At 35.8% G+C, this 15,475-nt stretch overlaps 1 protein-coding gene across 1 annotated transcript; it reads right to left on the reverse strand.

Moving 5' to 3' along the window:
- Positions 1-165: 165 nt before the first annotated feature.
- Sf3b1 (splicing factor 3b subunit 1) lies at positions 166-13,136 on the reverse strand. Its single transcript, XM_089698580.1, has 21 exons — positions 12,951-13,136; positions 12,314-12,582; positions 12,013-12,139; positions 11,860-11,939; positions 11,420-11,614; positions 10,729-10,921; positions 10,132-10,382; positions 9,811-10,000; positions 9,170-9,453; positions 8,649-8,852; positions 8,344-8,542; positions 8,064-8,222; positions 7,306-7,598; positions 7,072-7,230; positions 6,641-6,829; positions 6,368-6,550; positions 6,104-6,282; positions 4,283-4,528; positions 3,849-4,061; positions 1,232-1,448; positions 166-411 (listed from the first exon to the last, which is right to left on the reverse strand). Exons 1-21 carry the CDS (start codon positions 12,976-12,978, stop codon positions 253-255), a joined length of 4,017 nt encoding a protein of 1,338 aa, XP_089554706.1. The 5' UTR covers positions 12,979-13,136; the 3' UTR covers positions 166-252.
- Positions 13,137-15,475: the final 2,339 nt, after the last annotated feature.

Here is a 15,475-nt window from a genome sequence, read left to right on the forward strand (position 1 = left end):
AAACGGACAGACAGAAAGACAAAAATTATAAAAATTACTATTTTGGTATATGTACAGTGCATACATCCATATGCAATTATGTAGTAAAAATCGGTTATTTCAATAATAAAAACAGACACTTTTTTTAGGTATAGGTGTCTAAAAAAAATATCCGATGGAAAAGATGTCAATTAAAAAACAATTTTTTGGCCATTCTTTAATGTGTGATTCTAAACACAACAATTGTCGAACTTTTTGCATACATTGAAGTTTTTACAACATATAATCTAATTCATAACGAATAAAGTGATTATTTGGATCATTTTGTATTCGCGGATATCCAGCTACAAGGGCATCCTGACCACCAATATACAAGGTGTTGTAAATCTTCCAGTACACATCTCGGACCTTCCTTGCCGGATGGAACAAACCCTGAAAATAATTATTTCAATAAGTCACAAACATAGAAATCTAAATAACAAGACACTAGAAGTCGTAAGCGTGCGTGACCTTGTCGCCACTCAGGTGATGTTCACATCACCAGTGCATTCGTCACTGTTCAGTTGCTCTGGAGACGTATGAGTGTATACATGGTGTGTTTCAGCAATTCCCATTGCGGAAATTCTTCCACAAGTTGTAATTATACTTATAAAGGAATAATATTTCATCGGAAAATATTTTTTTTTAGAAATAATGCCGTTTTTCCTTAAAATTTTAGAATATTTACAAGTATTACGAGTGTCACCATAGTAATCGAAATAACAATGAATGACACAGTCGACCATTCTTATTATCACGTTTGTTCATATTGGAGCAAAAAGTCTCATATACTTAGGGATGTTATTCTAAAATAAACCGTAAATTCGTGCGTTAGGATACATATTTAAAAGCTTAATTTAATAGTTAAGTTAGTTTTCACTAAAATCAAGCTGTCCAATAAAAGGCATAGTTTACTTGTGTGTACTGTTTAGCTTTCGGTTTGAATGTGTTGATTTTGGCGACAGCGGTTTTCATACGAATTATGACATTACAGCACTTCTATGTGTCTTGTTATTTAGATTTCTATGGTCACAAACGTTTTATTACACTGACAATCAATGCAATTCATAACATTTAGATTTAGGAAATTTTTTATCCTTTTGTCAATATTTCTTCTAATTATTGACAGTATTATTCTATTATTATAGGCGGCATAGCTATTTAAAATTGTAATGATGAAGTTACGTCATAAAATATATTTTCACAAACAAACCTGTAGCGCATATTGCAGTATCTTAATAGGGCCCAAAGCGACTCGCATGCCTTCAACCGCGTCCATGAACGCTTGTACAAGATGTGGCGACGTCTCAAAGATATTCGGCCACACGTGGTTCAGCAAATGTATGAGAGCGTCTTCACAACCAAACCCGTACACTCCCAGCGCCATGTGCTTAATCGCAGCACAGGCTGTTTGACGATGAACAAGATCTCTGAAATAATTGCAACATTTTCTTATGAAATTATATTTTTTGGTTTTATGGCATTCAAATGCTTTATAAATATAAATTTATAAAGAATAGAAAAAATTCGATCACGAGGCGGGACTCGAACCCGCATCCTTCGCGCCATTCCGGGGCGGATGCCTAACCAACTCAGCCACTCGTGACCCGCCAGAGCAATCGAATTTATTCTATTCTTTCAGTTTTATGTGTCTGAAGGGACACACCGCGCGCCATCTATTGAGATGATTAACAACCATTTCAACCAATATGAAGCACTTTTCAGTGAATACAATATTGTAACGATGGAACACGACCTTTGTTGTTGAAATTATATTTTTTGGTTTTATGGCATTCAAATGCTTTATAAATATAAATTTATAAAGAATAGAAAAAATTCGATCACGAGGCGGGACTCGAACCCGCATCCTTCGCGCCATTCCGGGGCGGATGCCTAACCAACTCAGCCACTCGTGACCCGCCAGAGCAATCGAATTTATTCTATTCTTTCAGTTTTATGTGTCTGAAGGGACACACCGCGCGCCATCTATTGAGATGATTAACAACCATTTCAACCAATATGAAGCACTTTTCAGTGAATACAATATTGTAACGATGGAACACGACCTTTGTTGTTGAAATTATATTTTTTGGTTTTATGGCATTCAAATGCTTTATAAATATAAATTTATAAAGAATAGAAAAAATTCGATCACGAGGCGGGACTCGAACCCGCATCCTTCGCGCCATTCCGGGGCGGATGCCTAACCAACTCAGCCACTCGTGACCCGCCAGAGCAATCGAATTTATTCTATTCTTTCAGTTTTATGTGTCTGAAGGGACACACCGCGCGCCATCTATTGAGATGATTAACAACCATTTCAACCAATATGAAGCACTTTTCAGTGAATACAATATTGTAACGATGGAACACGACCTTTGTTGTTGAAATTATATTTTTTGGTTTTATGGCGTTCAAATGCTTTATAAATATAAATTTATAAAGAATAGAAAAAATTCGATCACGAGGCGGGACTCGAACCCGCATCCTTCGCGCCATTCCGGGGCGGATGCCTAACCAACTCAGCCACTCGTGACCCGCCAGAGCAATCGAATTTATTCTATTCTTTCAGTTTTATGTGTCTGAAGGGACACACCGCGCGCCATCTATTGAGATGATTAACAACCATTTCAACCAATATGAAGCACTTTTCAGTGAATACAATATTGTAACGATGGAACACGACCTTTGTTGTTGAAATTATATTTTTTGGTTTTATGGCATTCAAATGCTTTATAAATATAAATTTATAAAGAATAGAAAAAATTCGATCACGAGGCGGGACTCGAACCCGCATCCTTCGCGCCATTCCGGGGCGGATGCCTAACCAACTCAGCCACTCGTGACCCGCCAGAGCAATCGAATTTATTCTATTCTTTCAGTTTTATGTGTCTGAAGGGACACACCGCGCGCCATCTATTGAGATGATTAACAACCATTTCAACCAATATGAAGCACTTTTCAGTGAATACAATATTGTAACGATGGAACACGACCTTTGTTGTTGAAATTATATTTTTTGGTTTTATGGCATTCAAATGCTTTATAAATATAAATTTATAAAGAATAGAAAAAATTCGATCACGAGGCGGGACTCGAACCCGCATCCTTCGCGCCATTCCGGGGCGGATGCCTAACCAACTCAGCCACTCGTGACCCGCCAGAGCAATCGAATTTATTCTATTCTTTCAGTTTTATGTGTCTGAAGGGACACACCGCGCGCCATCTATTGAGATGATTAACAATATTTGATGATTTATTTGATATTTGATGATGATTAACAATATTAACAATTAACAATAAAAAATTTACATTTTCTTATTTTTCTCGTCATTTTATTATCGCTTACGTATTTTTGAAGTGAAACTTCTTTATCGGGGTTGGAAAAAAATTTGGTATAACATTTTTTCGTTACGCGCCATCTTGTTTTTAGCCCTACCACGCATGATTGACGTCTTTCTGTAAAGTTGCATATAGTAAATTATTTTTTTTGAAAAATAAGGTCATAAAGAAGTTTCACTTCTTATGTGTGTACAATAGTACACGCACACATTTTTTTTATATAAATAACTAGCCGTGCCCCGCGGTTTCACCCGCGTGGCTCCGCTTCTGTTGGTCATAGCGGGATGATGTATAGCCTATAGCCTTCCTCGGTAAATGGGCTATGTAACATTGAGATAATTTTTCAAATCGGACCAGTAGTTCCTGAGATTAGCGCGTTCAACAACAAATTCAACAACTAATATTAGTATAGATTAAAATTAACGCATTTTTCGCATGATAGAAATAACTTATTGCATATGAGTTTTTTATAGGTAGTATTTTTTTACCTGTCCATTAAAGCATCCTCCAAGAGTGGGCATACAGCATAAATGTAATCTTTTCCCATCTCCCCAATATATTCAAACAAGAAGGACAACGACTTGAGCACACCATTTTGTACATTCAACTCTGGTACTCTGTACTCATTCATTAAAGCTGGCAATACTGTGAATGGCGAACATGTTTCCGCTACAATAGCGATGGCGACTGTTGTACACACCCTGAAATTATTATATCATTATACATTGTGTGACAAAGCTATGTAATGTATAAAGAAATAAAGTTGACAATAGAATATAATTTTCACACTAAAAAAAGACTTTTTTTTATTATAAATTTCAAATCAATTTCTGAAATGTGACTAAAAACTGTCCTACTTATTTTTATGCTACGCCTGACAGTAAAGCAAATTTCACTCTATGAATTGTAATTATTGCCTTACCTATTCTGTCTCTCCTGAACTTTCAAATTGTTGAGTAAAGTTGCCAAAACGTCATGCGGACCGATAGCCTTAGCGATATAACCGAATGTGTTGACCGTCGCTCGTCTGATCGCTTTCTTGTGCGCTTTCAACAATTCTAGAAGCTCAAAACATATTCTCATCCATTCTCTAGCGGAAACGAATTCCGGTCCTCTATCGGCGATACGACCGACTAGATCTATACAGTTCTCTTGTACCTTTTCATGCCTGTAAAAATAAAGGTTATTGAATACGATATATGTATAATATATTTACTTAAAGGACACTAAAATACCTAACATATTTAGATACATGAAATTTTTTTGAATATATGTACTATAAAAACAGTCCCAGTAAATTAAAAACAATTAGTTCATTGAAATGTTACATTTTTAGGCCTAACCTTGCATTTTTTAGAGGACGCAATTTTGTTTTTTTGATATGTAGGGGGGGTCAGTGTGAAGCTAAAACCAAGTTTGTGGGGTCGCCACCCTTGTCCCACGGCCGCCATCTTGAAAATAGCGGTTGGAATGGTTTTTACGATATATGTATCTCATATACTATTTATTTGTTAAAAAAATATTGTTAACATTATTTATTGCAAATTAAATTCTCTACAACTTTGGTCCAGTAACTTTTTGTCGTAGAACTATAAATAAAAAAGTTATAAGCGAAAATGTTCAGAAATTAGAGATGTTTATATTTTTCAATAAAACTTTTTTTTATAATTTTACGAAGAAATGATATCAGACCATTTTTGTAGATTGTTTTTCGAGGAACAACTTTTACCTACAACATTTTTTCATTACGTCAATAGCTAAGGTTTTACAGCGCTCAGAAGTGAGTACTATTTTTCAGTAGTAACTATACATAATATATTGGCTATTGGCTCTTTTCCCAGACTCCACAACAATGGAAGCACACTGCAAAACATTTCAGCCCTGCTTTTCGACGTAAAATAATAATAGTTTAAAAAAACTAAAAAACACGCTTTTCATAGAAAACCGAATATTGTATTGTCATCGGTCCTCAATAAATCTACAAAGTTTGAACGAAATCTGGCCGTTTAAAGTGGGTCAAAATCGCGCCCAAAGAAGTCGGTTACAAACATACAGGTGAAGCTAATATAAAGCGTGTAAAAACGTGCTTCCAGACTCTATCTCCTGGGTGGTGGGGTAAAGATTCAATAATTAATTATTAATGATATTCCAAAATTAATTATTAAAATTATTATACTTAATAACAAAAAAAAACAATTACTGATGACAAATTATTATTTACACACATAATATAAGTATACTGTATAGATCAGAGTACTGAAATTTAGTACTCACTTCGGAGCGCTGTAAAACCTTAGCTATTTACTTAATGACAAAATGTTGTATATAAAAGTTGTTCCTCGAAAAACAATCTACAAAAATGGTCTGATATCTTTTCTTCGTAAAATTATATAAAAAAAGTTTTATTGAAAAATATAAATATCTCTAATTTCTGAACATTTTCGCTTATAACTTTTTTATTTATAGTTCTACGACAAAAAGTTACTGGACCAAAGTTGTAGAGAATTTAATTTGCAACAAATAATGTTACTCAATGTTTTTCATCAAATAAATAGTTTAAGAGATATATCGTAAAAAACATATCAACCGCTATTTTCAAGATGGCGACCCCACAAACTTGGTGATAGCTTCATACTGACCCCCCCTACACATCAAAAAAATAAAATTGCGTCCTCTAAAAAATGCAACCCCAAATGTAACTTTTCAATGGAGTAAATGTAAGTAAAAATAAACGCAATGTCACCTATTTTTTAATATAGGCGTCAGTCTCGGAAGTAAATCTTTGATGGGTGGTGTCATTTTGGTCATTCCGATAACATTCACGATAGCTTTTAACGCGCCGAGTATAGATCCCAATACTTCGGGATACTCTTCTCCTAAATATTCATACAACACTACACCAAGATGGCCCATCAATTTTTCCTAAAAAAAAAATACAAAAATGTTATTTATTTCAAATTAAAAAAATTTAAATGATAATTTTTCCAAGTTTAGGAAGGAAACTCACCTCTTGGCACGTTTTCATTACGACTGCGATTCTGGATATAAGATCCGCGGCCTGTTGCCGCACCTTCGCCGACTTATTGTTCATTCTCCACAAAATGATACCACAGATCTGCGGTAGATATGGCTTCACACGTTTTCCTAACTGATTTACTATTGTACCAAACCCATTCAGCATTACCACATCCTAAAACATGAAATGAAATTATTAGCAACCTATTAAAAAATAGAAAAGACAATATTTGGTTGATAGGTTATTAATATAATATTATATTACCTCAGTTGTCTGTTCTTGAAATGCGTAAAGTATACCGTCAATAAGAGCTTCTTCGAGTTTTGAGTCAATATCTGCTGCTCCAAGGTTGGCAAGAATCTTTTCAATGGACTCCATCACCATCTTTCTGTATTGTTCATTGTCGTCTTTCAAGTCATCTACAATCCTGTTAATGATTTCTGATGCACCAACCTTAAATAAATTTGCAATCGTTTAATTTTGGCGCACGAAATGTGATATGTATGTATAATATATAACTAAGCTATAGTAAGGTATAGTGTTTATTTCAAAGGAAACCAATAAACGGTAACAAAACGCTACGACTAATAAGAGCAGAGTATCAATGAAAAATAATTTAAAAATGGGACAAAATTCGTGTAGACAATAACAGAGAAAGTTCTTAGGGTCATCTAGTGATTATAAACCATACTCACTTTATTCGCAATTTCTACAGTCGTATCAACCAGTTGGCGATAGTTACGTCGGTCGAGAGCCATTCGATGATTCCAAAAGTGTTTGAAGAAGTGTGGTAAAATTTCATCCATAATATATTGTGGTTCCACACCATCGGTACCGCAACATTGTTTTACGACCTATAATCATAATAGAATCAAGACTCAACCATTGCCATAAGACAACAAAGACAAAATTTGAGAGTTAATACCAACCTTTAATACAATTTTTTTCATTTCCTCATCGGGCGACTGGAACTCACGGATAAGGATAAGCATCACTTCTCGAGTATAATAGTTCGCGTATTCAGCGTCCATGAGCGGGATGAGATAACCGATGGCCTTCAAGAAAGCAGCTAGACCTTTACCGCGATGCGTCCTGATACCCTTCCACAGGGGCTTGAGCACCGAGTCGAAGGACTCGATACCGTACGGCGTCGCAGCTTCCGCCAACGCGGCACTCGCCAGAGCTGTGATTGTTCTCACTTTCTGTTGTTCGTCTACTAAACCTATAATTAAAAAATATATAATACTGGCTGCCCCAGCAGTTTATCGTATTAAAAAAAAAAAAAGACGGGTTGCACTCCGGGAGTGCCGGCAGAAGTGAAAACTTGATTATTAACGTTCAGCATGTTTGATATTTTGGAATGGTATCCGTCTTACGCATGGAATATAAGGGCTTAAAAAAAATCCGAAAAAGCGTAAGCGCATTTTCGATCAAGCGACGCACGTGTCCTGACGCGAGTTTAAGATTTTATACCCTACGCCGCTAAAGAAGTTTTCACTTCAAAAACAAAAAAAATGCTGACTTGGTGGTGCCATTCTCGAGTTTTACGCTTTCCAAGACATATAAATATAAAAATGAATCGCCATTTTTATTATATTGATAGACTTGTTCTTTTCAATGCTTATAAATATAGTGACAAATAATAAATGAGATATGAATTAATTAAAATAATCTTGTCATGACATACCATGTTCAATAATCTCCACCAGTGACTTGAGATGTGGTAAAATAGCACAGCCCATGAGAATAGCAATTTGTTGTACAATCTTTATTCCTGTGTGCCTAGCTTGCCAAGACTTCTTAGATCTACACACAGCCTTCAAGAAGGGCAGGAGTGATGGGATACCTATAGACATGAAACAAATAAATAACAGTTCAAACAATATAATAATTATTAATAAACACAATGTGTACATTTTAATTATTTTTAATCATTTATAGGCGCAAGAATTAATAAGTTTATTTACCCAATGCAGATGCGACAACAGCAAACGCCCTAGCCGTCGTATTTCTCACGTATTCATCAATGTTGTCAATATCAGGTCTCATTGTAGAAATCATAGTAGCAAGCCCAGCTGCTTTTGCTAAGTTCGATATAATCTCACGTCCCTCAACTCGAGCATAGTAGTCTTCATCAATCAAAAGCGGCTCTATGACCACCAAAATCTGTAATGAACCAATATTTTAGTACCCTCAAAAAATTAAAAAAATTGATCTACCAAGTACTAAGTATGCTGCTCTTATATGACAAAAATATGTTTAGAAAACTTACTTTGTGTACATAGGGTCTCACTAAATCATCTAACTTGTAAAGGATACGATCAATGACTTTTACAAGTAAATGTCTCTCTTGATCTTCAAGTGTGGGACTCATAAGAAGTGGTAGAATTTGGTTAAAAAGCGGACCTGCGCCAAAGTCACGAGCTTTGTCTGTAATTTGCCGAAGTGCCGCCTTGCACATCGGAGGAGTTCCGTTCTGTAATTAGAAAAGCAAAAAAACTTATTAGCTAAGACATCACCAAAAAACGCATTAACCCATTGAGCCCCGAACGGCCTGATTGGTCCACGACACAATAAATTTTCTATTGTGTCTGTGATTCTGGGGGCCTGAGTTATTAAAAAAAGATAAGATAAAAGATTACTTTATTAATGTTATAGTTTGTTAAGTTTTTGATGAATACCATTATATTACACGTTTTTATATTATATTGATTAAGTAGTATTTTTGTATTTACTGTTAATTTTATGTTTGGATAGAACAAAATATATTTATATGCAAAAACAATCACTCACTTTTATCTTGAGCAGGAGCTTCATGATCTTGCGTTCCTTGAGCTCCTCGGGCGAGAGCGTGTCCTCGTCGACGTCAACGAGCAGCTTGTCGAAGTACTGCGCGTCTTCGGGCTTCATGAAGGGCAGCTGCTGGGAGCCCTTGGGCTGCGGGTCCAGCAGCCGGGCCGCCGCCGCCGCGGAGCCCCCCACTTCCTCCGTCTGCATGAAAAAGCCGATTGGGGTACCAGCCAATGGGGTAGGCGTGGCGGTCAGCTTACGAGCCGGCGTCCGTATCGGGACGTAACCTGGGCAACAATTCGACAAGTAAGAACGGACGCCGCGGAAACGATACGAATCGATAGATTACGCAGTACAGCGACTGTATTTTTTTTAAAGCGCAACGCGTAGCGTTTCCGACGGCACTACACTTTGACATCATTCATCTGAAAGAAAAATTTCTTATTTAATATCGATTTGCAAATTCGAATTCGAAAGCACATGTATGCAATGAACACCATGTATGTGTATCCATGTGACGATCGAGGCTTTTACATGTACCCTGAAACTAAATTTTGTATTAATTACTCGACTGTTGTACAGAGAGTTTGAAACTTAAAAAACTCAACCTAAGAAAAGCTACACCCGAATAGATATGCACTTACCGGCTGGAGGTGGCAAAACCTTGTACCCAGGTGGGAACATGGCATCGAGTTCTTCATCTGTATAGGGCCGATTTCGTTCATCTATTTCTTTCTCCCATCGATATGCTTGCAATTGTTCTGGAGTCATTGCAGCAATGTGGCCTGGTGTTGGTGTCGCCATGGCCATCGCTTTGACTCCAACTGGGGTAGACTAAAAAGGAAACAAAATATAATTAGAAAATAAATACAATGATATGACACTATCAAATAAATGGCACATATTTTGATCAAACAGGAAGATCTTTAAAAACACAATCAAAGAATATTGTACAAAATACTTACACCGCCCGGAGTAAACACAGGTGTATGCGGTGTGGGCGTGGCATGAGCGGGCGTAGCATGTGACGGCGTAGCGTGAGACGGCGTAGCATGAGACGGGGTGGGCGTAGCGGCGGCCGGCGTAGCGCCTGGTGTTTCATCCCAACGAGAACGACGTTTTGTAGCTGGTGTGGGAGTCTCTTGAATTGTGTCCACGCCAACACCTCGATCTGTTCTCGGCGTTTCAGCCCAACCACTGCTATGACCAGGTGTTTCTGTTAAACAATTAAAACATCAAAATTAATATTGATAAAATTCCTATAAGAACACTTTTAGCAAATTCAATTTGCTACAAATATTAACATATTGTAAAAATGCAAAAAAATATATTTTTTATTTTATTTTATAAAATGATTAGATAAATGGAAACGAAATTATGCTAATTTAAAAGTTGTAAACATAAATTATTTTTATATTTCGTATTTTGGGGACAAGCATATTGTGTTGATTGAATACACTGAATAAATTACATGATTAAAACGAATAATATTGTTAATATTTGCGTGAAATAATTCGTAAGTAAAACTGAAAGCACAATCTCACAAACACGCAAACACCCACCCCTATCAGTCTTGGGCGTCTCGTCCCAGCGGTTCCTGCGCGACGCGTGGTGCGCGGGCGTCTCGCGGCCCGGCGTGGCGTGGCCGGGCGTGGCGTGGCCCGGCGTGGCGTCCCACACGCGGGCGGACGGCGTCGCGCCGGGTGTCTCGCCGCCGCGCCCGCCCGCGCCCGGTGTCTCTTCCCAGGCGCCTCTCTAAATTTGTATCATTTTTTAAAGACAGTAATCGATGGGACCACATAACTAGTTTAGAAGAAAATCTGTGTTAGGAGGACCCGCTCTTCCTTAACTAAAGTAGAACATGACAAATTATTTCAATCAATCATGAGATGAGACACAAAAAATCAGATGAGAAAGAGAAAAAATCAAATGCTGCAGGTGTTGCCACGGCACAGTAATGATAGAATTTTTTCTAAACTATGAAAACTTGTCATTTCCTACATTTTAATCATTGATAGCTACTTATTTTTAGTTTTTACTGAAAATTAAGGAACAACAAACTAAAAATTAAGAACAGGACTGGAAACAGTTGTGTAGATTTTTTTCTAAGCTTATCATTGATTGACTTGCCAATTATGATAGAACTAATTTGATGGATTAAATATGACTTGTTTCTACTATTCCTTTAAGAATCCCAGTACAGTACATGAGTTTAGACTTTAGACTTTTAAAAGCAGATCTACAAAGATGTACCTCATTTTCCCACGATGGAGTAGCTTGAGAACTTGGTGTAGCTGCAACTACAGGCTTCTTGACTGTTGGTGTTTCTTCTGAGCTTTGATCCCAGCGCCCTTTACGCTTAGCAGCTGGTTTAGCAGCTTCTCCATTTGATTGAGCGACTGGCTTTAAGGTGCCCTCACGTGCCCTCTCTAGAAGTTTCTTTCGTAACTAAAAAACCAATGAATTTCTAATTTATTAAACCTTACATGTAATGTTAATCACAAACGGTATATTTTTGAGTTTTTATTTTTCAATAAACGATTAGTCATTGTGGTAATTAATACTTGATGATTTTACAGTTTACAATAATATAAAAAATTCCCTGTGAATCTTTAATTTTCCCACGTATATATTATTAAAAATTTCCTTTAACTCAGAATCTACAGAAATTTATTAATATATTTATAACTCACTTCTGTTTCTTCTGCTCGAAGATATTGCTCTTTCATAATTTCTGTATAAGTTCTGGATCCAACATCTGGTGTTTTGCCACCTAATAAATTAAAAAATATTTTATTAAAATTGAGTAAGAAAAAAATAATAATGATAAATGGTATTCTTCTTACCTTCAGCAAAAGGGTCAACTCTCTCAGGAGATATGATCATCCTACGCCTCTTCTGACGGTATTCATCTTCTCTATCTGCAATAGTAGGCCGTCTCTTATCAGCAAATGGATCATAGTCCTTATCACTCTGAAAACAAGTTATGTTATTATTATTTCATTGACAATAAATGCTTCAAAATAATTTAAGCAATATGAGTAAGAATATACATTTTAATGATCTTGTTTTTCATATTTAATATATTTACTCTTAAACTGTATACAAGGCATAAATAAGTGTTTAAAAAGGAGAAATCATGGCAACCTGTGCAATATCATTTAATAATGATGCGGGAGCAGTATAGCCCGGTCGTTTTTGAGTAACTGGTACATTCTCTACATCTTCATCCTCATTTTCATCATTGGCAGCAATTGAGGTCACATAACCATCATATCTGGATTTGCCACCTGGAGCTGAGTTATCATATATATCACTGTCATAGTATGTCTCAGCTAGTGATACACCTTTGCCAGATCCATTTTCAGGCAATTCATTTTTCTTTGCTTGTATTTCACGAATCTGAGCCTCAATAGCTGCAAGAGATAAGGAAAAAAATGATATTTTATTCTACAAAACAGTAACTTAATAATGTTTGTTATATACCTATCGATTACTATTTTCAGCTAATAATAATAATAAGTATGTAACTAATATATTTTATTGAGGGCGTGATAATTATTGTGACTACAATAACCTTATTATTCTCAATATATATTTATAATATTTATATCTTTCCGCAATTTGAAACATAGTTGTGATACTTTAACTAATATCAGATAAGTTTATAATTAAATTTAAACATTCTTTATTTATTATTTGCAGATACAATAAAAAATTACATTATAGATTTATACGAAAATGGCTGGCGGGTGGGGTTGGAATGGCAATAATAAAAGGTTACCTTCGTGTGTTCTCGGTATTTTGTCCATTTTACCTTCATATATTCATACTCTAAGCTAAATTTATTGATAATTGTGTTTCATATGCCTATAATAATGTTATTCTATCTTTGATATCCCTAAAAATACACAAATTGACAATGCATACGCAATAAACCACCAAAAAACCAAGCGAACTACCATAGATGATAGATCATTCATCATAGATTATAGATGAATGATGTAAGACATGCCATAGACTGTCGACACCACAGACCACAATAGAATTTCTATTATGGTGCGTACTGGGTGCGTACGACGCTTAGGTACGAAGGTGTGGGCCCAACAAACGCAACGATGGATATTTATCGTTCGCTAGCGTTGGCTGCCGCACGCTCGTTGGAGTTCTTACATCCAAATACATTTAGTGCTTGAACGAACGTTCGTTGGCACTTTATTCCGGTTCTTATCTCTTTCAGTTGCAATTTCATGAACCACGATGACAGTTCTATACTTGTTCTCACCTTGTTCTATAATATTCTTTATGTAAAATGTAATAGATACGAGTTCAATATCCAAGCAATGCGTTCCAATATATTACTTTACTCTATGGAGCGTTCGTACGTTTAGGCCAGTAGAAATCGACACTAAAAAACCCTAAATTCGCAAAGCACGATGTAGATTTGAATTTTTGGTATGTTGTTTGGATCAGTTATGGTGATGTAAATCCCAATTTGCAACTTCGAAAAAGTTGTGCTTGCTGCGCACCACGTGATAAACTGCGAAAATTTTGGACTTTTTTCACTTTTTGCTCTAAAAGTCATAAACTATGCGTTTCCGACAAGTATCATTCAGTACATAAATTAAGGTTATTAAATTTGCAACAATTTAAGCCTAATTAAAGCTCTCTAAATCTTATAGCGACTAAACTGTGGCCATTCGAAGATGGTTCATTTTTCCCGAAATATTGAAATTTTTAGTTTTGCTCCCGTTTGAAGCAAAATATTGGCAAAAACCGCTCGTTCTATGAGAAGTTCGTATAATAAAGTTGTAGTGCATTTAATTTTCTTTCATAAGAGCATAGAACAAAGTCTGTGAGACAAATAGTTCACTCACAATATCTGAAAAACAAAAAGAAGGTAGAAATAGATTTTTAAAGAATTGAAACTGAGGGCATATAAAATCATAAAAAGGATAATACTTTTTCATTTGCAGGATAGGTAATTAACAAAATTACAAAGATAATTAAATTTGCAACAATTTAAGCCTAACCGCAGCTCTCTAAACCTTATAACAACTAAGCTGTGGCCTTTCAAAGATAGTCAGTTTTTCCCGAAATTTTCAAATTTTTAGTTTTGCTCCAGTTTGAACCAAAATATTGGCAAAACCGCTCGTTCTATGAGAAGGTCATAAAATAAAGTTGTAGAAAATTTAATTTTGTTAATTACCTATCCTGCAAATGAAAAAGTATTATCCTTTTTATGATTTTACTAGCGACCCGCCCCGGCTTCGCACGGGTGCAATGCTGATACTAAATAAACTACAGGAAAACTGTGAACGTTGTTTAAAAAAACATAGCGGCCCGCTCCGTCTTCGCACACGGGTATAAAATAGGTATATAGCCGGGCGGCCGGCGGCCGGTACCGCCGCAAATGCTACGTCCCGCAATTTTTAAATCTGTAATATCTTCGAAAATATTCACTTAAATCATACGGTGTAAAGGCCCATATAGATCTATATTAAATGAACAATGTATTGAAGGTATTTAATTGGTTAAGGATTAATGCTGTATTGGTTAAAATCGCATCGAAAATTAGCCATTATTTGTCGTAAAAAGTAAATGACAAAAAAAAGTTATTGTGGGTTATCCATAAGAGATAGACATATACCATCGCGGACTTTTCTATAGACCTTTTCAATGTGTATAATACTTAGTACATTATTTTGATAAAACTCGTAGGGTTCAGCCTGCGTTTGCAATGTAAGCGGAAAAAATGTAATTTTTTACGACTTCACATTAGAAACCTCAAAAATAACAGTACTTCTCCACTATTTAATGGATGTTATTATACATATAAACCTTCCTCTTGAAACACTCTATCTATTAAAAAAAACCGCATCAAAATCCGTTGCGTAGTTTCAAAGATTTAAGCGTACAAAGGGACATAGGGACATAGGGACAGGGAAAGCGACTTTGTTTTATACTATGTAGTGATATGCACTCAGTTTCAATTCTTTAAAAATCTATTTCTACCTTCTTTTTGTTTTTCAGATATTGTGAGTGAACTATTTGTCTCACAGACTTTGTTCTATGCTCTAATGAAAGAAAATTAAATGCACTACAACTTTATTATACGACTTTCTCATAGAACGAGCGGTTTTTGCCAATATTTTGGTTCAAACGGGAGCAAAACTAAAAATTTGAAATTTTCGGGAAAAACTGACTATCTTTGAAAGGCCACAGCTTACCTAGTTGTTATAAGGTTTAGAGAGCTGCGGTTTGGCTTAAATTGTTGCAAATTTAATTAGCTTTGTAATTTTGTTAATT

This window comes from Colias philodice, chromosome 9 (genome assembly GCF_061535455.1).
Source record: "Colias philodice isolate Cphi_HAF_F1 chromosome 9, ilColPhil1 Martin Lab GWU primary, whole genome shotgun sequence".
Classification (NCBI taxonomy): Eukaryota; Metazoa; Arthropoda; class Insecta; order Lepidoptera; family Pieridae; genus Colias; species Colias philodice.

Bases quoted from the DNA above. Each gene is read 5' to 3' on its own strand.
- Sf3b1 (XM_089698580.1), bottom strand. From the start codon at position 12,978: ATGGACAAAATACCGAGAACACACGAAG. The intron at 11,615-11,859 runs GTGAGTTATAAA...TTGGTTTTTTAG, and splicing joins TTCGAGCAGAAGAAACAGAA to TTACGAAAGAAACTTCTAGA. The intron at 4,062-4,282 runs GTAAGGCAATAA...TAATAATTTCAG, and splicing joins GTTCAGGAGAGACAGAATAG to GGTGTGTACAACAGTCGCCA.